At 45.3% G+C, this 21,697-nt stretch overlaps 1 protein-coding gene across 2 annotated transcripts in view; it reads left to right on the top strand.

Moving 5' to 3' along the window:
* CCDC50 (coiled-coil domain containing 50) overlaps positions 1–21,697 on the top strand; it is a 40,287-nt gene that overhangs the window by 11,602 nt on the left and 6,988 nt on the right. The window contains exons 2-11 of one of the 2 annotated variants that reach the window (XM_084529344.1): positions 2,409–2,471; positions 3,757–3,886; positions 8,067–8,157; positions 11,128–11,245; positions 14,739–15,443; positions 18,046–18,152; positions 18,732–18,776; positions 19,305–19,409; positions 20,329–20,408; positions 21,478–21,575. In XM_084529344.1, coding sequence (XP_084385470.1) covers positions 2,409–2,471; positions 3,757–3,886; positions 8,067–8,157; positions 11,128–11,245; positions 14,739–15,443; positions 18,046–18,152; positions 18,732–18,776; positions 19,305–19,409; positions 20,329–20,408; positions 21,478–21,575 — 1,542 coding nt within the window. The remainder of the gene's footprint in view (positions 1–2,408; positions 2,472–3,756; positions 3,887–8,066; positions 8,158–11,127; positions 11,246–14,738; positions 15,444–18,045; positions 18,153–18,731; positions 18,777–19,304; positions 19,410–20,328; positions 20,409–21,477; positions 21,576–21,697) is intronic. The other variant, XM_084529345.1, reaches the window with a different exon arrangement.

Genomic DNA, 21,697 nt, shown 5'->3' with positions numbered 1-21,697 from the left:
GCAATGACAAAACCGTAATTGCACCATCCAGAATTATACACGCTTAAATAGAGTCACTATGGGATTGTATGACCGCAGCCGTCCTCATCTCCACCCTGCTGCCTGTTCTTTCCCCGAAGCACTGTTTTTTGACCTGAAGTGAGGGCTGCTGCTTGCTGCCTGAGGTGGGAGCTGCATCTCCCTGGGGCTGTGGCTCGGGGGCACGCAGCTCCCTGCTCGTTCCCTCACTGGGTTTTCCACCCTTAGCAGTGATGGAAGCATCCTCAGCTCAGGCTCTGAACCTTCTGGCAAACAAAGAAGTCCTCAGAAATCCCCCCTGCAGTTTTGGTACATCCTGGGGATTTTGTTTGTTTTCACTTTCTCTTTTTAGGCTGTCACTTTGCTGAAGAGAAACCTCGGTCTTCCCCAGAGGCTTTGCCTTTGGAGCCAGGTGGAAGCGGTTCATACATCTGCTCACAGCTTCAAGAACACGGTGTTCTGCTTTGTGCCGTACACCTCAAACGGGAGATAATCCTCTTCTGGGCACCATTCAGCAGTTTAGCTTGTTGCATCTAGAAAGAACAAGTGTCAGACCTCTCTGTTCTCAATTTTTCAGTGCCCCTGCCTTAATTAAGCTCCTATCGAAGCGCATGGGAGCTCTGTGTTTGCAGGTGTGCTCATCCACACAGTCCCAGCTGCGTTTCACCCGAACAGCTTCCCTAAATTTTAGGTCCAAAACTACATGTTTTCTGTGGAACTCATTTTATTTTGTCTGGAAGTCTATTAATTAACTCAGAATCTGCCCTTGCACTGAAAATGACTCAATAGCCCTCGGACTAAGCATGGCCAGCAGGCTGACGTGGCTCAGGGGTTGGGGGCTGTTCAGCCGACCCTGGTGTGTTGAGCTCAACCAGGCTGAGCTGTGTGTGATGGAGGGGTGGAGGAGCGTTTGCGTGGGTTTTGAGTACTTATTCATGTAGTCTATGGAAAAAAGAAACCTATCTACTTAAAAGTTAGGTTCCTGGCATTCTTCTGGTGTCAAAGTCTTGTGGTTGTTGAGTGGGCATTAGATTTGTGATTTGTTTTTTCTGCAGTTGCCTTAACAATTCCCAAACTCTTGCTGGGGGAGAGCAGTCCTGGGACCTGTGGCATTGCCCTGGGAAAGCTGGTGGAGCTCCTGGGTACAGTCTGAGAGCATTGGGGGTAACGGTGCCAGGCGAGGTGCTTCCTTGGAACGTGGGTTGTGCCAAACGCACCCGATTTCAGGCTGCAGCATTTAGCCAGGACGAGTTCTTGCTACAGCAGTGTCTTACGCTCAAGCCACTGAAGCCTCTGTCGTTGAACTTTGTGTGTTAGGTACTTGTGTGCAGCGTTTGTGTGCGTTACCGGTGAGTACACGTCGGCTGAGTTCAGGGCTGTTTCTAGCATGATTGCACAGCAATCAGTGCTACTTCCAGTGCCATTTGGCACTTTCATCCTCAGGTCAGAGTAAATATGAGGTTGTTGTTAGGCGTTTGTGACGACTCGAAAGCCGGGGAGGTGCATACCAGAGGTGGGGTGTGTTTGCATAGCTGTCTGTATCGCTAACTTGGCTCGCTTCAGGCACGCTGAGCTCTAGAAGAGGCACGTGAGGAGGGACGTAGCTGGGCATGAGGAATGCAGGTTCAAAGTCTGCATGGTGAGAGCAGAGGCTCTGGAAAGGCTGCAGGGGATGAGCAGCCTGGCAGTGGGTGTTTCCAGTGCTGCATGGAGCACAACAGGGAGCTGTGGGCCCTGGGCACTGACCTGCCTCTGGTTTGAGCAGGGGAGTGTCTGTTTTTGCAGGAGCAACGTGGGGCTCTCGGTACATGCCTGCCATCTGTGCTTAAAGCTGATGGAGCTTATAGGAGATGACTGTAAAGTGATTCCTGAGCCAGCCGAAATGCCTTGCAGGGAGAGCTGTGGAGCTCAGTCTGCTCTGCTCCTCAGAGGTGGTAGTGTGCACGTGTCCTCGTGCAGGGAAAATCCTAGCCTCCAGCTCTAACCTGGCAAAGGAAGCCACAGGAAGCACAAATGCTGGAGCTTGGGTTTCGCTGAAAGCACTCAGTGTGGGCGTTGGTGTAAATGGGGGTGGCTGAGTGGTGTGCAGGGTTTTGTACACGTGGTCTGATCCAGTGGTGGCATGGGGCACTTCTGGGCTTAAGCTAATGCTGAGGTGGAGGGGAAAGTGAAGACTTGTAGTGCACAGAGGGACAGAAAATAAGGGTGTGGAAAAATAGCTGCGAGTGCAGGAGGGTGAAAAAAATCCTCAGCTGGTGGGCGAGAAGTGTGTCTGTAATCTGTGTATATATACTTTTCTGACCCCCTTCATCTTTCTTGATGGCTTTGGTGTACTTTTTTTTCCCTTCACCTCCTGATCCTAATTCTTTTGGCTTTGTTTCCCTGTACAGTGTGTCGAGACTTCGCTGTTCTGGAAGATCATACCTTGGCCCATAACTTGCAAGAACAAGAGAGTAAGTAACAATGCTTGGCACAAACTGAAGGAAATTTGTCCCAACAGATAGTTGGTTTTGTTAGTTTTGCTAAGAACGGTCCTCCCTGCTTTTATTTGTTATTCTTTCTAATGGAGTCTGGAGTACCATTATTACTCTATTTGCTGTCTTATAACACTACTCTGTGCTCTCCCCCAGCATACATTGCACCCTAGAGATATTAGAAAACTGTATACATGAAATGCAACTCTCCTTTAAAGTTGAGTTTGTTTATGCTGTTTATAATAAGATTGTATGTGGGAGTGCACTTGAGGCTTCGCTGCTGTGCGAGGTTTTTAGAAATGACTAGCAATTTTGGAAACTACAGATTTTATAGGCTGACATGAGGCACTGCCAGAAGAAACCTGTTCATTTACTTCTTTCATAATTGCTAGTGCCTGCCTTCAGAAAGGAGGCTTTCTTTAAGGTCTTTTTGAGGTAGGGCAGCTGAATGCTACAAGGATTTAAAAAAAAAAAAAAAAAAAAGGTGGTGGGGTGGGGAGGAGATTACAGCCAGGGACTTCAGAGTGCCTGGTGATTTTTACATGGGGTATGTTTGCATTACAGTTTGAGGTGTGGTGGCCTCTCTAATCTGTTTTGCAGTGTGCCAGCCCCGTTGGTGTGTACAGTGCGAGGTGCTAATGCTGTTCCAGCTGCTCCTGGAGTGTGCAGGTTGCACTGAAGTGCCCTTGCTGCTGGAACCTGAGAACACCGAGCTAAAGCTGGCTCTCAGCTGCAGCCCTTGTAGCCATGTTTTCTTGCAGGCAGTATCCATGTATGGTAAAGGACTCGCTGTAGTATTCAGTTGCTCTGTTGCTAAATATAAAGGTAGTGAGGTTCTGGAACCTATTATATAAAGAGGGAGAGGAGTTCCTGTCTCTAGAGGTTCTTGAGGAGAAATTATGGAAGCATCCATCAGAAGTGGTTTAGGTTCAGCTCATCCTCACTATGTTCTAGTGGTCTCTTCCAGACCACTTTATTAATCAAGGATAATTTCCTGTGACCAGGAAATGAAGTTCAAAGCCTAAAGAGAATTCCCTCTAAATCTGTATGCAATTAATACATGTTAATCTTGTTTTGGTAACAGGCACATATATGCAGCCCCCTCAGTGTTGAAATGAGACTGTCTCAAGTTCCTACCCTACCTGTAGAGATATTACATGGAAAACTCTTCCTTTTTAGCTTGGAATATCCCTCTCCCTTGTTTCATCTTAACACCGTGAAGTTCTTCAGGCTGATTTTGGGGTTCTTGTCTGTTTAATTCCAGTTGAGCATCACTTGGCGACAAACATTCAACGTAATCGTCTGGTGCAGCATGACTTGCAGGTGGCCAAGCAACTGCAAGAGGAGGAGGATCTGAAGGCACGTGCTCAAATCCAGAAGCGCCAAAAAGACCTGTGAGTTGGGGGTGGAACTGTTTTAGTGTTCATCCCATTTGATCAGAGAACTGAAAGCAGTTGCTTTGTTTCAAGCTGATTGATGGCATGTGGGGTCCAGGTTGATCAGTCTTTTGCCTTTGATTATCTATTGCTGTGAAAGCATTGATACTGGGCTCCGGCACAGAGTAGCGAGGACAGGAGTTGACACTAGTGCTTTTCTTTTCCTTTTTCTCTCACTTGAGCTCTTGCAATGTGTGAGAAGTTATAAAGTGGCTGTGTGACAGGGCTTAGTCAGATCACAATGACAAGAGACAGCAGCTTGCTTTCTGATGGGGCTCCCTGCAAAAGCAGGGTCTGCAAGGCAGGATACATTTCCCAGCTGCTGCACCACATCCCGGCTTGTGTCTTGCTCTGTGATGCCACCCGTCAGATGCAGTTGGTGGTAGATCACAAGCCCTGGGTGGTTCATCTGGCAGAGATGGTGATGGCGTAGAAGAGCTCTGTATTGCAGATGTGTGTGATGCAGGACTGGCTTCAAAGGAGCTGCTCATAAAAGATTTGAAGGGCTGGGACATGACAAATCGGCCCGTTTTCAATGTTACAAGCACACGCAGAAGGTATGTGTGCATCTCTGAAGTCTGTGCTTTATTTCGATAGCTTTATCTTCGTTAGCGATTAGAGATGTGAGCATGTAAGTGACAACGTAAAAATTAGCTCTGTGTGACCGAGATGATTCCTTTTTGATGCTTGCTGGGAACTGCAAACCGTTTTATTGTTGGAGGACTTTGCAAAATGAGTTTTGCTAACTTTGTGAGCCAAGTTACAGGCAGAACTGCTGATGCAAAATGTTATGTCAGCAGAAGTCCCACTCCCGAAAGCATGAGCTTTTCTGCAAGAACAGTGCTTTAAAAAAAATAAATAAATAAAGGGGAGAGGAGGGCAGAGGCAGGTTGGAAGCATCCTTTTGTAACTGGATCTGTTTCTTCCTCAATTCTCTGTATGTTCCCACTTTTCCCTGTGTAAGATCAGTGTGTACTGACACCAAAATGATTCTCACTGTTCTTGTGTACTGTAGGACAATCTGATGCTGCAAGGTGATGGCGGAATGATGAGGTAGAACTGGGTGGTCTCTTTGGAAACAGGGAGCATAAAAAAGCTCTTCAAACTTAAGAGCTTTTTTCTTTGTCTTTCAAATCCTAGATTCTCTTAGGAAAAAAAAAAAAGTGAAGATAAACAAGAATAGAAATAACTTTTTTTCTCTTTAAGAATTCAGGGAAGCATCAAACCTTTTTTTTTTTTTTCATGCTTCTTTAAAAGCATCTCTCACATCTAGCAGAGCAGCCTGCATGCTGCCAAGTGTAGTAGCAAGGTTGCTAAAATAACTGTCTGAAACACCGTGAAAATACGCTTTCCTTGTTTTGTTCCTGGTGCCATAATGATTCTGTTACACTAATGTGAACGGTTCCTTTGAGCAGTTCCCTTAAACCCTTTTATTTTTTCTCATCTGGCAACAATTACTTGCTGCAGCCAGTGTGAATGGGAGCTTTCTAATCAGTGACACTTTAATTTTTTTTTTCTAAGCTGATGTAGGGTTTCCTTGACACTAACATCCCTGGCTGCCCAGGAATGAAGGACACATCGGTGCAATGTTCAGAGCTGGTGATGTTTATACAGCTCTGGCTGATTCCTGGGGACTGCTGGGCGCTTGAATTCACACCAGAGAAACAAGAGGACAAGAAGAGCTGCCAAAGTTCTTTAACCTTGTGCTTATGTTCAAGTCAAATTGAAAGATCTGCCTAAGTTCAATAACTAATCAAGTCTTAGTATTTAATTACCACTGAGCAACAAAAAACAAAATGCAATCCTCTGTTCAGTGTTTCGAAAGAACTTGATACGGAGTATTCCAAGATGCATGTCATCAGAAACAGAAAACACTTCTGCTTGTGCATTACTCTTGGTGTTCTTTGCTGTGAATGGAGAGGCAGTGACCTTACTGCCTTGCCTCTGGAAGACAGCCATTTGTCTCCTGTTCGTCTGCAGCAAGATGGATTTTTAAGAATTTAGCAAGTCAGCTGGTGCTGATGAACTAAGCACGTTAGCTCTGTTCACAGCTTCCCCAAGGAATTAGAGACTTGCATCATGTTGTTGTCTGACCTTTCTGTTTTCCACTTGGATTCATGTCCTCTGAGACTGGAGTCATAACAGATCAAATGTTTTAGGCACATTGCGAATCCTGGGGATCAGATTGTCGTGTTCAGCTGTTTGGTTCCACTTTTATAAGGCAGGTTCCAGAACTGGATTTGCTGACCTGTGAGCTTGTGTGCTTCTGAGAAGGTCTCAGGCTGGAGTCAAGTAAAACACACAAACATACACACTCACAAAATACAACTTTTTCTAATGAAGTTGAAAGAAACTGATGTCTGAAATTGCTTGCCTGTAACTGGTAACTACAGCCCTACAAACACTGAAATTCATGAGTTCCTTCCAGGATGTCTCTAAGCTGTGTCAACTTATAGATATGCATAAATGTTCACAGGTGTGGTCTGGGAAAGGGAAGGAATTGTCGAATTGTGACTCAGATTTGGGGTTCTCATGTGTTTGAGGAAGGGGATATAAGCGACACGCAGTGCTCAATTGCAGGTCTGTTTCTGAAGAGCAGTTGACAGAAATAAAGAAGCTTCTTTTTCCCCCCCCTCCTGCTTCATGTTCCTTTTCTTTCTGTAGGACAAATTTAGATGTTTCTCGGTGGCATTTCCTTTCTAACCATTCTTCTTGCAGTGTCCTTCCCCCCCCTAAGCCACCTACCCACTCCTTCCACTTCGGTTGTTCTTCATTTCCCGTAAAAGAAGCCTGTGTTGTGCCACTAATTGCTCCAGCAATGCCGCTTCTCTGTTCTGCTGCTGAAAGTGCTTGTCTAAGCTCACTTTTTTAATTTCATCAGCTCTTGTCCTAGATTTCTTTCCAGTCCTTTGCCTCCGAGGTTGCCAGGTCATTTATGCCCTGATCCTTGCTCAAGGCCAGAACAAGTGCTTCAGCCCATAGCGCTGCTATGTAACTTCAATATAGTTGAAATTGCTTCTCTTGAAATATCTGCTTGACTTCCATAAAATGCCCTCAGTAGTCTTCCCATCACCTGTCTGATCACTGCCAGCATATTCTTCAACATTTTGTCTTCTAATAAAGCCATCTCTGCCTGTTGTTATCCCCATTTTCATCTCCTTCTATGCCTTACCTTCCAGCAGTCTTGATTGCAGAGATATCTGGGATTGATATGACCTGTTCAGAGCAAACCTTTGGCTTAATTTCAACAGTGCTGAAGGAGAGGGATCTTAATCTTTCTTCTCAAATCCCCCAGCACTTTTCTGGATTAGCTTTAAGAACACCCTGGCCATCGTTCCAGCCTGTTTGCTGGGCATCAGTGCATGCAGCTGAGTATTGCACAATTCTTGCAGATGCTTTCTGTGTGACGCTCCAGAAATATATTCTTCATGGTCTACCCACACAGATGAAAGTGATTTCATGTCTCAATTACTCTGTTATGTTTCTCTGTCCCCGGTTAATACAGTCTTGTGCTACTCCTGCATCCGCAGTGGTGCTGTGACAATTGCCTCCCACCCTTCGTTTTGATGCATATTGCTCTTTTGCCTCTTGACAGTGCCTCTGCTCTTGTATCTTGGTGGCATTTCTCATTCATTACTGAACTGCCACCTCCAGCCTCCGCTTGGCCTACATACTGCATTTGGTATAAGCATTTCTGCACTTTCTCTTTCTTGGCTTTCACATCAAAAACACTTCCTAGAAATATCTGTGTTAACCTTACCCCTAAATCCCTGCTTATGCACCACACATACAAATACTCCGCAGCAGTATTAGACTGCTGTTTGCAAAGATGAGCATGCACTGCCTTGGCCTGTCTTGTCTTACTGTTCCTATCTCCTTTCTTAATATCTTGCCTAAGAACGTGTTTTCTCTTGCTTTTTACTTTGATTGTGAGTGTCTTAGGACCTATTTTCTAAATTTTGTCCAGCATAAGTAGAGGGAGACTCAGTTCCTGGCGAGGATTCATTTACTCTGCACTACTGCTAAGTAATAACTCTTCTGTGTAAATTGGATGGCTTCTTTTAGCTTTTATCTCTCTTTACAGGCTGACTGATGTCTGACTTTAGCTGCTTATAATCCTTGTTTCCTTGTCTTTTAGAGAACGACAGGACTCTGAGATCGCTCAGGAAATCCAAGTGAAGCTGGTATTTGAAGCAGAGCAGCGACGCAGGCAGGAGGAAAAAGATGAGGTAACCTTTAAAGCTGCAAAGATGGCAGGGCTATTCATAGCAGTTATTTTGGGACAGGCATTTCTCAGTCAGTAGCCACAGGAGCTGGCTTGCATGGTGTTAGTCCTGGTCCTTGTGGATCTCAACGTGCAAAGAGCTTTCAGGGAGCCCTGTTACGGGGATAAGATACAGTCATGGTTTTCATGATCAAGGGGGTTGTTGATGGCAGTCACCTTGCTAACAAAGAAGGCAAGTAGTAGTAGGTATTGTTAAAGGGTTTGTTGCTGTGGTGTCAGGAAGTAATTGTTTATACAGTCTGAGATATTCCTGCTCAAATGCAAGAAGACAGCTACTACGTCTGTAAGAATCCTGGGTTAGAATTGCTTTGTTATTTGGTGCAAAGACTTAAGTAGGATCTTTAGCCCAGCTGTCTACTTCTGGCTTCTCCCTTACCTTCCTTCATTTTCAGATTATTTTTTACAGCCTGAACACCCTGTTACAGATAATTGCTAGCAGATTCCTTTTGTGACTGAAGAATATTGCCCTGCTGCTCTTGCCTGAGAATGGTCGGTGTGGTCTGTCTGTGGCCTTCAAAGGGTTTGGCTTGTTAATCACTTCATTGTGTACCAGATTGGGTTTTTGGGAGACACATTCCTCCTATCTGTGACTGTTTGAACATGGAGTGTGGCCCCATATTTGATTAGATAGGTCCCCAAGAAGTCTAGATAGTCTCATGATGCTGAAGAGGCATCTAGTGGCATTTTCTCTATAGGAAGAACTTGAACAAAAGGCTGTTTCTTTGAAGAACCTGAAATAAGAATTAGTCTGTAAGTGACAGATGCGTCAGTTTGCTTGTTCAAGACCTCATTTTCTTCTTGGACCTTTATGTCCAAACAAGTACTGAAAGGCTGGCCAGGAGATCTTCAGAGGTTCTTGTGGTAATGCTAGTAGGAGGAACACTGCCTAAAGGATTTGTGCTGTAAACGTGACCGTCTATGTTATTTTTCTGGGGAAAGTGAGGGGGATGCAATACAGCTTGGGCTGGCTCTGGTATTGCAATCACACGGCTTTAAGCAGAGGGATTTTGGGACGTCAGCATTCTGACAGCAGGTCCCTGCAACCTGTCAAACCAGCATGGTGATCTTCTTTTGATGTCAGGAGCAATCTTCAAATGAATATGTCTTGGTGATGAGGAGAAGCCATAAATATTCTTTCTCTTCCTGCTGGTACATGGGAAGTTCTGAAGGGTGGCTGAAACAGATGTGTACTGAGCTAGACTGCAGCTGAGTACTGAGGTGCAGCAGTGCTGCCTGTCACTGCCTTCACAGCAGGACTGCTGGAGAGCTTGAGTTCATCCTGCTGTCCTTCCAGGGTCTTCACCAGCGTTATTTCTTCAGAGGGAGCTCCTGTACTGATGCAACGTGAGTGGGGCTGTGCAGTGCCCAAAGGGTTTGTCAGGTAGCAGAGCAGGGACCCCATCAGAGCAGCTTCTGTGACCCTCAGCATGGCATCTGTACGCATACCCTGCAGGACGTGCTGAGTGGTATTGATACTGGATGTGTGCCGAATTCATCGTGTATTTGTCGCACACAGGGGTGTGGTATTTGCCCAGTGTATGTGGTAACTGATACCAGGAGTGGCCAGCAGTGTTGTGCCACCACTGGGCAGCGTTTGGGCAGATCCAGCCAGATGTGCAGGGTTTTTAAATAAAGTTCTCAGTCCACCTGCTTACAGGTTCAGTTTGTCAGCAATGGCTTATGCGGATTTGCAAGTCCTGAACTGTCTCAATCCTGGAGATAATGTTCTTAAGCCCATGTATTTATAGACTTGCTCTACTTGTTAGAGTTTAACTGTGCCGAGGGAAGGAAATTTTGTGGTAAAGAGCCTGTGGTGTCCCAAGGTCACTGACAATGTTGTTTACTGTACAGATCCGATCTGAATTCTGAAATAACAGCTTGCATTTGAACACCCATCCACTGTCCTTCAGTGCTGGCTTTGCTTTTAGAAGGTTTTTTCTGACTTTGTATTTCACTGATACCTCTTTAGCCTGCAACATATGTTCTACACGAACAGCTTCATAAGCCCTGAGGTCTAGGGAGGCTTAAATGAATACTGCCCTAGGGTAAGCTTGACCTGCTGGTAGCATCTTCCAGCTTCTCTTCTTTGCTTCAGACTGGCTCCTCTGACTCGCAAGCTTCTGGGCCCTGAGTGAGCAAGCCCCAAAGAGCTGTTTACTATTGCTAGGCCTTGTTGAACCATTAGTCATCTTGAAAGAAAATCAATTAAGAAAATGGAGTGCTGTTCTCTTTGATGGCATGTCTACCAAAACTGTGACAGAAGATAAACAGCCTACAGTTCCCACAGCACTCCTGTGGTGTCCGTAGCTCCTCTCTCCCTAACAGCCCATTCGATTTTTCTTTCCTTCAGCCTCTGTCAAAGTGATGCATCTCCCTGCTTGGCATCCTGCAGTCCCTGTAAATTACACCTGGTTTGAAGTGAGTTCACTGACAGGTTTAGGAAGTCCTTTCAGTCAGAAGAGCCTTCAGCTAGAAGAGAGTCTTTGCCTGGGTATTTTTCCTTGGCTGGTGGAGTTGAGGAGGGAGGTCCAGCACGCCACTTGTGTGAGCATGTTGTGCTCTTATCTAAAAACCAAGATGCTGCTGGAAGCCTGAGTTTGCCCAAGAAATTCCTCCTGTCCCTGTTCAGTCATTAGGGCTTTGCAGGCTTGCATGCAGATAGATGAGAAACCTGCAAGTTTTTTGTAAGTTCAGTGGTGGGCCTGGAGGAGGTTGTGTGCTGATTGCTGAGGTAGCCGTTTATGTCAGCCACGTAGGTGGAAGCCCTTCTAGCATGTGGTTTGAATTCAAGAGTAACCCTGTCACTGATGTGTCTGGAAAACAAAGCTGAGGATTTTTAGAGTTGTATTTTAATAAAAGAATCTGGAGATGTTTTTTAGGGGAAGGTAATGACTGTTTTCTTCAATCTCTGTAGGACATTGCCCGTCTCCTACAACAGAAAGAACTGCAGGAGGAAAAAAAGCGTAAGAAGCACTACCCAGAATCCCAGGGACACAAAATGTATGAAGATAGCTATTATTCAGAAAATGGAGGTAAGTTCTTCCTTCATAAAGTGTCAAGATCATGGTATTATAGGCGAACCTGGTGGTCTAGCAGCTTAGTTAGGGAGATTTCCATTACTTGCATTCAGTACTGTAGCATTGCATAAATTTCCAGGGCCAGGATCTAACTTCATTCTAGAGTCAGGAACTACTTGGAAAAATACAGTCGCTGAGGGTACTGATAAGTCACAGTTATTTCTGCGTAATGCTGCAAGTGTGTAGAGGAGAAATGCAGACACAATTCTACACTTGGAACAGTTTCTCTTTGAATGTGTGTGCTCATCTGTGATGCTGGCACTGGTACGTGCACAAAGGAATAAATGCTGGTTCATGGAACAGCCTTTCAAAAATAACTTCTTGCAGGTATGTATCCAAGCCCTAAAATTAGCACAACTGCTTTGAATGACTTACTGAATAACAAGGTCATCTCCACAGAATGTCTTTGCTGCAGTTCTCATCTGGGACTGTATTTTGTGAAGAATATATGACCCACAGCACTGCATTGCTTTCTTTTGGGTATCTTTTGCGATCAAATACAGACTTTCTGTAAATTGGGAGCAGAGAATCAGTGTGTGTTTAATTATGGAGCAATGTGGGGATTGCTTTGCTGTGCACTGGTGGTGGTTCTTGTGTTCTTGCTTCAAAATGTATGTGGTGGGGTAGAGACAGGCTGATTTTGATTAACAGATTGTGAAGATGAAGATCAAACCTCTTAATTCTTGCTTTAACATCCATACTACTGGCAATTTTAAACATCTTTATATGAACTCAGACATAAAATATTTTAGTTCCAATTGGGAACAAGTTCAAGGAAGGCCAAGAAAATGCACATCACAAAGTGCAAAACCGTAACTAGGTGGAAACTTCATGGCCCCAAGTTCTGGTATGTGTGCAGAGCTAAAAAGGACTTATCTGAGAGGTCTATGGCCAACACATGCTTTAATTTTTCGGAATTAAATGGGTTATGTCTCTGAAAAAATACAGTATAGGTAAAAGTGTTGCCAGGCAGAGATGGTACAACAGGATGGATTTTTTTTTTTATAACAGAAAGCAGCTGACAGAAGTCTATGATTCTCTGAACTTTTTCTGTTATGGATTTGAAAAGCAGGATATCTTGTGGGTCTAACTTTTTCTTCCTGCTGTAATCTGTAGTTCTGGAAGTGAGGTGGAAGGCACTTTTTGCATGACCATTTATAGTAGTGCTGTTCTTGATCCTTGTTCCTAAAATAAATAAATAAATAAAAATAGAAAGAACGAAAGAACTGAGGTGGATTTTTATGTCTGGACCATCTAGTACATTGATCTGAAACCTCATAAATACTGGGGCACCATTTGATTAGACTTCAGCATTCTTTTGTATTGTCCTTGCTACTTGTGAACTTATAGTCAAAAGAAAAGCTCTTGCTTTGTTTGGGTTTTAGCCTGTCTTGACTGAATAAAAATTTATCCACATCCAGGAGGAGTGTGGATTAGGGCTATTACTTGAGAGCAAACCGAGCTTTTTAAAGAGTGGAAAAATAAACGTGAAAGAAAGCCGAGTTCCTCCCAGAAGTGTCTGTGCCATGAAAAACACTTCTGTATTCGCTTAGTCACTTGCTGCTTGAGAGAGTAACACCAGGACCTAAAGAGTGTTTACTTGGCCCCTGCAGAAGGTGCTGCAGGAACCAGTGCCTGCTGAGGAGTTAACTGCCCTGAGATACCCCAAAAACAAATGTCCTGCTTAGGCTGTCTAGCATGATTGTGTTTCCTGCGTCGATCCTTTCCCAGTGCAGCCATGCTTTGCTCTTTCATAATCTCCTCTCCATGCTGATGTATATATTGAGCTTATTGTAAATGACAAAATTGAGCTAATTTTAGACCCTTGTTAATATTATTTTAAAAATTAAATAATCCTGACTCTTGCTTTTGGGTTCTGGTGTCTGTTGTTCAGTAAGTCTCTTAAATTGTTTCATTGGATATAACTATTCTCTAAATCATGCTCACAATCTAAAACTGAACAGAAAAACCTGCCAGTTAACAGGAACTGCTGTGGTTACTCTTACAGTTCTTGGACTCTTAAAAATATATCTATTCCGGATAAGTCACACAAACAAAACCCATTTGTTTTCAAGATAGGTTTTCAGTAGGCTCTATTTTTGCTGGCTCAGAAAAGCTTTTTTTTCTGAATAGTATGACTTGAAGGGAACATTCAGTTTTTGGGTGGCTTTTTTGTTTTGTTTTCTTACTTCTGAAACTTGGATGATTGTAGGGAAGGCAGAGCTATTTATGAGGACAGAATGAAGCTCAGGTGCAGTGAAATATAGTAAATATTTTAAGATGCTATAAAAACTCTTAGCAATGGAGAAGGAAAGTCTTACCCCTGCTCTTTGTATGATTCTGTTTGCAATCAGCCTCTGCTTCAAGGAAATTTCTTCTTCACTTTGAAAAGCTGCTGTAGAGATAATAGTTCACTCAGTGCAATGATTTTTCTTATCAAATAAATTGATTGAGATTAAATTAATTAGCAGGTTGTATACAGGAAGCCTTCCGCATCTTCATAGTTGTGGAGGTTTTGTTACTGAAACTAAAGCAAAGAAAATTTCCATGTGCTTTCTGAAAAGCACAGAGGAAACAACCCCACTAAGCCGCTGAGTAAGCGGCTTTTCCAGCAACACTGCTGAGGTCAGGAGCTTGACTTTTGTGAAATCTTATCCTGCCTTTTAAGTTTCTGTAGCCCTTTCTGCAGACAGTCTAAACTTCTGTCGATGCAGTAAGTGCAGGCCCTGAAACTCCTGAGTCTTCAAGAGATGTGGTGGGAAGTGTACGGATGCTGCAGCTATCCGTCATATCTTTTTAAAATTAATAATAAAAAATGCTGTCCCACCCCACTCTCTTCTTACTCAAAAAAGTGGGTCTTTCCCCATGTTCAGTTGAGGCTGTTATTTCTGGGGAATAACCCTGGGGTTAAAGCCAGGGCAAGGCGTGGGTGCTCATAAACCAGGCTCCAACACAGCCCTCTGCTCGGAGCCTCCTGGCCTTGCCTCTGTTTTGTGCTCTCCCTCGTAAGCCCCTTTCTCATCAGGAGTCCAATATCCTCCAGCAGTGACAGGAGACAAGTTGCTCTGCTGTTTTTTTTGTTTTTGTTTTTTTTTTTTTAAATCCCAAATGGCATCAGTAAAAGTCCTTAATCTTCACAGTGGCTCCTCCTTGCCTTAGGAGTTGCTTGGACACACTTTGGGGCTGCACCCATGCTTTCTGCTTCAACCCCTTTGCCTCCTGTGCTGCCCTGGTTCAGTCCAGGCTGCCGCTTCTCTCTGTCTCCTGTTACACCCTACAAGTGTTATATCCCTGCTATTTTCTGTGTAGCCCCCTGCACTTTACCTGCATTTCCAGCTTACACTTGCGTCAGGCTTCCTTCATCTGCGTGCTGTAATTCTGGCCTCACTGAGCACCTATTAACCCTTTGTCACTAACCACCTCCTTGTTTGTCCCCCCTGTTGCTCAGAGCACCCCCGGGGTGATCCTGGGGAGCAGGTTTCTGAGCCTCCCAGGGCACGTGGTGATGATAGGCACGCACATCGGCAGAGAGAGCGCCAAAAAGCACACTCGCCTCTGTCTGACAGAGCCTCCAAACACAGGCACGTCTCTTCGGAGGATCGTCACAGCTCTCCTCAACCGAGTGAGGCCACTGATGGCCATCGGCAGAGGCAGATATCAGCCAGCCAGGGTGGGTCTGGGAGACCTCCCAGCCTCGACCTGGAAAGAGAGGCTGATGGTGGTGCCCATAAGCAGAGCAGCAGCTGGGAGCTGCAGGAGAGGAGGGCAGCCGGCAGGGAGAAGGCTCGGAGACCTCTCAGCCTTGACCTGGAGTCAGAGCGTGGACTCGCAGACCAGGCACGGTGCAGCAGAAAGCCAGCAAGGCAAGACCGAGAAAAGCGTCTTCCTCTTCTTGACGTGGAGCTGGAGGCCGAGCAGGAGACCTGGCGTCGGGGCGGCAGCCAGGTGGTGCGCCCTGAAAACCATAAATCCCGCCTTTGGGGCCGCTCCTCGCACAGGACGGAGCATGACAAGAGGCTCCGGGACTCCGAATTCCAAGAAGATCATAGGAGGGGTGAGGAGAGAGACTGCAAAAGCTCAGGACACAGGAAACCTTCCCCCTCCCCACACTCGGTGAGCCGGGGAGAGGTTGGAGACTCCCAGAGAGACTCAGGTAACCAGGTGCTGGGGAATGTGTGGGGACAGACCTTTGCTTGCCCCGTCCTGCTGTCTGAAATCAGTGCTGCTTCTTCTGAAGACTTTTAATCTCCAATATCAGTCTGCAATGCGTACACAGTGAATCCTGCCTGGGTTTCTCTTATTTAATGAGGTTCTTTTTATCCGCTAAGACTCTCACTCTGTTTATTTCCCGACATGTCCCCTGGTTTCAAAAGGAGTAAGAAGGTGTTGTTGGAAACGGTGCCCTCGGTATCCTGTGTAAAAATTCCCTTTTATTTTCACTGATACAATTTGTGCTGTGGTTTCCTCTCGCAGAAATGGGATTTGATTTGGGATGCAAGGCTGTAAGTGAGGACACTTTGCTTAATACCAATACAAGCCAGCAATGTCCATCTAATTCCTACTGGAAAAAAAAATGTTGAAAATGTAAACGACTTTAGGCAAAGCTCACAAGTGTCCACTTGTGATATATTTTAGGATGTTCTTAACAAATTCTGTAGAAATGAACTTTTCTAGGAAACATGTACTTGAGTAGTTTTTGTTCAATAATACTTGGGGACTGGTGGCCTGTAAAATCCAGATACATATTCCTGATTTTAAAACCTGCATGGGAGTGAGGGATGGCCTGTCTGTTAGATCAAGTCTCTGAACTTACACTTCCACTGTGTATGCCACAGGCTGGGAAACTCCTACATTATGGCATCCAGCTGGTCCTTACGTGGGTAAGGTGAGGAAGATGAAGCATGTCTGTGTTCAGAGATGGCAGGAGAATTGTTCTTTTGTTGTCTTCATGCAAAAGTTTTCTTTGGGGAAGTGGGGGGTGTTAATCAGGCCTTCATATAGTCAGTAAGTTGTGATGTGCCCTGATACAGCATGGGATGGAATGACTCGGACTCTGATCACCCTCGTGTGGGGTCAGGGCAGCCAGAAGCTCACATCCTCTTCCTGAGGGAATTGGGGCGGGCTTTGTGCTCCTGAGTGTGGGCAGAAGTGATGTGCGAGTAATGTTTATCATTGCTTTCTGACCAAATCAAGACTGGTACCAGTTTGTATAAAGCAAACTCAGTCTTGGCTGTTCAGTGAACAATTCTGGAAACACAGTTTTGCTCTTCATGGGGGCAATGGTGTATGAAAGTCTGTCAGCGAAGCTGTTCCAGTGGGGTAAAACTGTGCTTACAGTGGCCTTGGAAGCAGTCTGAATAATTTAACTCTGACCAAGCTGATGCTTTTTGGTGGAGTTTGTGTGCTGGCCTGAGGCTGCAGTGTTTCACAGCTTGGATCAATCAAACTCTTCTGGCAAGGCCGGGCCATGCACTTAACTGTAACTGCCAGAAGTGCCAGAAGTTTTCTTTTCATGCTAAGGTCATGTGTAAGAGGGGTGTTACTTGTTGCTTAAATGTTGCTTAAAGTCATTGGATCTGTTGACCTAAATTTAATCAGAGCAAAAAAGCAAAAATACCCCATATACGACATTTAATACCTGAAGAGCTGGTATTTTCCTATTCCATGTTTTGATTTGGGGTTGATGCGTCAGGTCTCTGGCCCACAGCTTGAAGCATTTGGGGTATTTGGTGGAGTACAATGGTAGTTTGTTGATAGATGCACAGAAGATAACCTATTGACCTCTAAAAACTATTTTTTTTCCTTGGTCTTACCTGATCAGAAGGAAGCTGATATGTGGCCCACTAAGCTGTAATGTATTTATAATCAGCGTGCAGAGTGCTGGAAGCATGGAAGTTTTGAGTGAAGCTTATTTTCTGAGTTTGGGCTGGGAGAGACACAGACAGACAGCTGGAGTATTTGTGTACCTCAGACATAAAGCAGAGAGCTCATTTAGATGTCTGAGATAGCTGAACAATACAGTTCAGGCTGCAGATGGAAGGAGAAAGCATTCATTGTACAGGAATGAGATCACGCATTTTATAACGGGGATACAGGGGGACTCCTTTGGCCTATTGCAGATAGACCACGGAGAGACTCCAAAATGCAACATTTAAACCACTTGTAGGTGGTTTACCTTTAAATAAACACTTCAGAAAAAATCAAAACCGAAAAAATCTCTGTACTCAAAGCAAGAACTGAACCTTGCGTGAACTCCAGAAATGTTTACATGGCTGTTTTCTCACTATGAATTGTGAAATTCGTGGGTCAGGCCAAAGCATGAAATTGTCAGAAACATTGTGTGCCTGTCCCAGACATCTCTTGCAGCCCGCGCTGCTCCAGAGGTGTGTTTAAGGACTCTGCTGTGCTTGTAGCACATTAGGCTGCTCTCCGCTGTCTGAATCGATGGTGTGTGAAAAATCTGTGATTCAATTCCTTTGCTAGCATCGCTGTGCCACTGAAAGCTGAAGCAAGAGGCATGGCTCTTGTAGCGTACAGTTCATTTGCCTTGTAAGACGTGGTGTAACTATATGTATAGAAAAAACTTATTCTAAGGTGCATGCTGCACCTCAAAATGTCTGCCTGGCAGGTACCTCGTAGTGGTCTGTGGTCCCCTCGAGTGGGGCTCTGCAGGAGGCTGAGGAGACGGTGGGGATTTCCTTTCTGAAGCATTTGGGAAATGGGTGAGCTGATTGTTCTCTCTCCCAATTCTGTAGGAACTAAGCTGAGGGGGATGAGGCAAGCCACTTATGATAAACCCCTAAGGGAACAGGAATTGTCTGATGCTGAGATTGCTCGGAAACTGCAAGAGGAAGAGCTCCTGGTGAGTAGAGGGGATGCATTAGTCATCATGAAACAATTAAGGTACTCAGTGACATCTTGAATTTGGAAACCGCTAACGTGTATCTACGACTTTTAAGACCGGGGCCTTGCTGCTGTGCATTCTGGTGGTCAGCTCTGCCACCCATAACTGCACATGCAGTGAAGGCTGGTGTTGACCCAGTACAGCCTTTTTTTCCTGAATTGCATATCCAAAAACTAAATGGCAGGAGAGGGTGATGTTAAATGAATGCTTGCAGGCAGGTGAAGATGGCCTTTGGGCGGTATAGTTGGTGAGCTGAGAACTGAAACAGGCCAGAGCCTGTCTTGGGCTAGGGGTGGGAGAAAGGGCAATGTATTGTGGTGTGGCTTCCCGGATAGATGGGGAAAAAACTCAGCTGAAATGCCACTGTCTGGGTTATGAGGTAAATATTGAGTTAATTTAATATTATTGAGTTAATTTAATATATTTTGGAGAGGATGGCAGTGTATTTGTATAGGTGCCTGCCTTGCCCAGTCGGTTGATGGGTCTTAATAATGTTAGAGGTTTTACTGTTCTGTCTCATTATTTTTTTCTTTTCAGGCCAACCAGGCAGATCAGAAGGCAGCTCAAGTGGCCCAGGATGAGGTGAGCAAGAAGCTAAATGTTCGTAGTATTTTACTTGTGGAGACTGCTAAGCCCTATTTGTCTACTCTGACCCTCTAGTTGTTTGTTTTTCCCCTTGTAGGGGAATCTCAGGCCTCTGGGGGGTATTTCTGGCTTTTTTTCATGTGCAGGTTAGCTTAACAGGGAGTTGTGTTGCCTGTTGCAACTTTGACAAAGGAAGTGCTCTTCTTGGCTGAAGAAGAGCATCTCTTGTAACTGAACACTGTAGGAGACTATCAGAGATGCTGCAAGATGAACCCAATACTGAAGGAAAAGAAACAAAGGGCTGAAAGGCTCTGCAAACAAAAAACAGGCAATTTGGGATGCTCTGGGCGTTCAGCATGTAGTCAGTCTCACTTCTGCTCTGTCGTTTGGTCCCTGATCACAGGCTCAGGTAGAATCCTGGCTTTGCACCCATCTAACCTAGCAGTCCATAGGAGAGATTTTAAACAGCTCAAACTGAGAATAGCAATACAACCTCTGACATGCTGTCTGTATTTTCCCTTTCAGGAAATTGCCCGTCTCTTGATGGCTGAGGAAAAAAAGGCTTTCAAGAAAGGGAAGGAGAGAGAAAAGTCTTCCTTTGAAAAGAAGAGGCATGATCAAGACTGGAAGGTATGTCAAGCTTCAGGAGGTCTCCCAAGTGAAATCCTATAACATTGTTCCAGAGGGAGGTGGGGGTGTGTGATGAGACCAAGAGGAATGGTACAGACCCTTGCATGCGAAGGGTCTTGCTGCCTGTTACTCAGCTGCTTCCTAAGCTTTTGGAGCCCTATCCTTGGTTAGATACTCTTTAGACTCAGTCTCAAGTAACGTATGCCTTAGACTGTGGCTGTGGAGGCTGGTGGTGGATGTCACAGCACCTCATGGCCTCCCTGAAGCACTGTCAGCCCTCCTGCTGCAGGACTTTTTCTCTACCGAAGTCCTTGCTGTAACAGTAAAAGCAGTAGTTGGTTCTGTTTGTTCACCACAGGTACACGGACAGCACAGCTGAGCCAATTTTATTATGAAGTAATGAGTATATCGAGCCTAGGCTAGGTTTTAGTGTAATACTGCAGGATCTTGGCTAGCCATTGTGAAAGGTGATAAGAAACAGATTTCATAATCTGCCTTCCTAATGTGCTAAAGGAGGTGTTCAGTTAATCTTGGGGCCAGCTGGAGGTAGCTGAAGTTTTCAGACTCCTTACCATGTTGGAGCAGTTGCAGCAGCACAGCTTTGTGCAGCTGGTCCCTCATGCTCAGCCATGCTGCGTGCAGCCATTAACATGGACTGTATTCACTTGACCTCAGCTTTGGGAAGGGTCCCCCAGCACTGTCCTAAATTTAGAGCAAAGCTTAAGTTTGGCTCAGCAAGGCTGAGTTTCAGTTATCATAAGTTAGTCCTGATCCTGCCATTTGCACGTGTCAGCATGCTCAGTGTGCAAAAGCTGAGCACAAAAGGGCTGTGTGGAGCTGAGGCAGCCTCAACACGCTGGCCAGTGTCTCACAAGGCATGCAGACAGCCAGTTGAACTGCTTTTTATTCTTCTTGTCAGCATGATGCAAGCGAGTCCCCGCGCTCAAGGTCAAAAGAAGGGCCTGAAACCCAGCGGCACAAAGGTGACAAGTCTGTAAGGTGAGCTGAACGCGTGGCTAGTAAAACTGGGGAGATGCACTCAGGAAGCTGCACAGGAGCTGAGTCCTGGGGAGCAGTCATGGGGCGGCCAGCCTGGGGTTGGCAGAGAGCAGAGCTTTTAGCATTAAAAGGAGACGTCTGGCACAGAGCTTGTGAGGTGCTCGGTGACATGCGTCACTCGCTGTGCTTGTGGCTGCTGGCCATACTGGTCTTCCTGCCCGGCGCTGACAGAGATTGATGAGCTTGTGCAGTGACATTTGTAAAATGGCAGAGAAGTACCAAGAGGGTTAAAAACAAAACAAAACTTCTGGGGATGTGAAACCAAATGTCATCTCTGGGTGGGAAGGAGTAATTGTGCTGCATTTGCACAGCTGATCCCTTGTGTCCCTGCTCCCCATTTATGCCCTGGACACTGCTGCTGTGTGTGGACACCCCACTGCAGCGTGCGTGTTGTGCTTTGGGGTGCCTCATCCCAGAAGTGATGGGAACGTGCCGTAATGCAGTGCATCTTCTGAATCGCTTTGTACCCTGGCCTAATGCCGTTGTGTGAGACAGAATCCTGTAAGTGACCCTGGTGGTTTTGATTTCCAATCCTGATAGGAGCTTAGAAGCTTTTGTTTAATTTGCAAACAAAACAATGAAGGTGTGCAGGGGAAGACAGATCTCATTAAAATGTTCTAGGGTGAAAGCAAGGCAAGCATTAAACTCTTTGAAACTTTTCTCTTTCCTTTTGAGTGAGGTTTGCATCAAATTTCATAATGGAAATTCTTTGTCTCCTGAAAAATTGAAACCATTATTAAATGAAAGCAGACCATGGGAAGTGCTGAACACTAGGTATTTCTCACCATATGAACAGTAACAGGCTGTGCTCAGAGGAGCTGGTCTGCAAGTGGAAAGCCCAAATCAGTTTGCTTTAAACTGGCAGGGACATACCAGGCAGCTGAGGTGATCCTTCTGCCATACTCTTGTGCCTTTTAATTTTGTTACTGTCCCATCCTGTTGTTCCTCCTGTGTCCCCCCACAATGTTCTTATGCATTTTTTTCCCTTCTGCTGCCTTTTGTTTGGCAGGTCACAGCCTCTCCTTGATGACTTCGAACATGCTCGGTATTACACAAGCCAGTCCAGCCCCTTACGTCAGTTTTCCAAACCTGAGCACTCTCCTAAAGGTAGGAACAAGTCCACAGCTGGCCTAACACGTGGGTTATTGTGGATTGTTTTCCTCGCGTAGCCAGCCTGAAGGACAGGGTGTTTGAAAGAGGAATAGTCATAGAGGAGGAATGGATGTTAT

This window comes from Aythya ferina (assembly GCF_964211825.1).
Source record: "Aythya ferina genome assembly, chromosome: 9".
In the NCBI taxonomy this organism is placed as follows: Eukaryota; Metazoa; Chordata; class Aves; order Anseriformes; family Anatidae; genus Aythya; species Aythya ferina.
The sequence above is the reverse complement of the archived record's forward strand: the minus strand, read 5'-3'. Positions and strand labels throughout refer to the sequence as shown.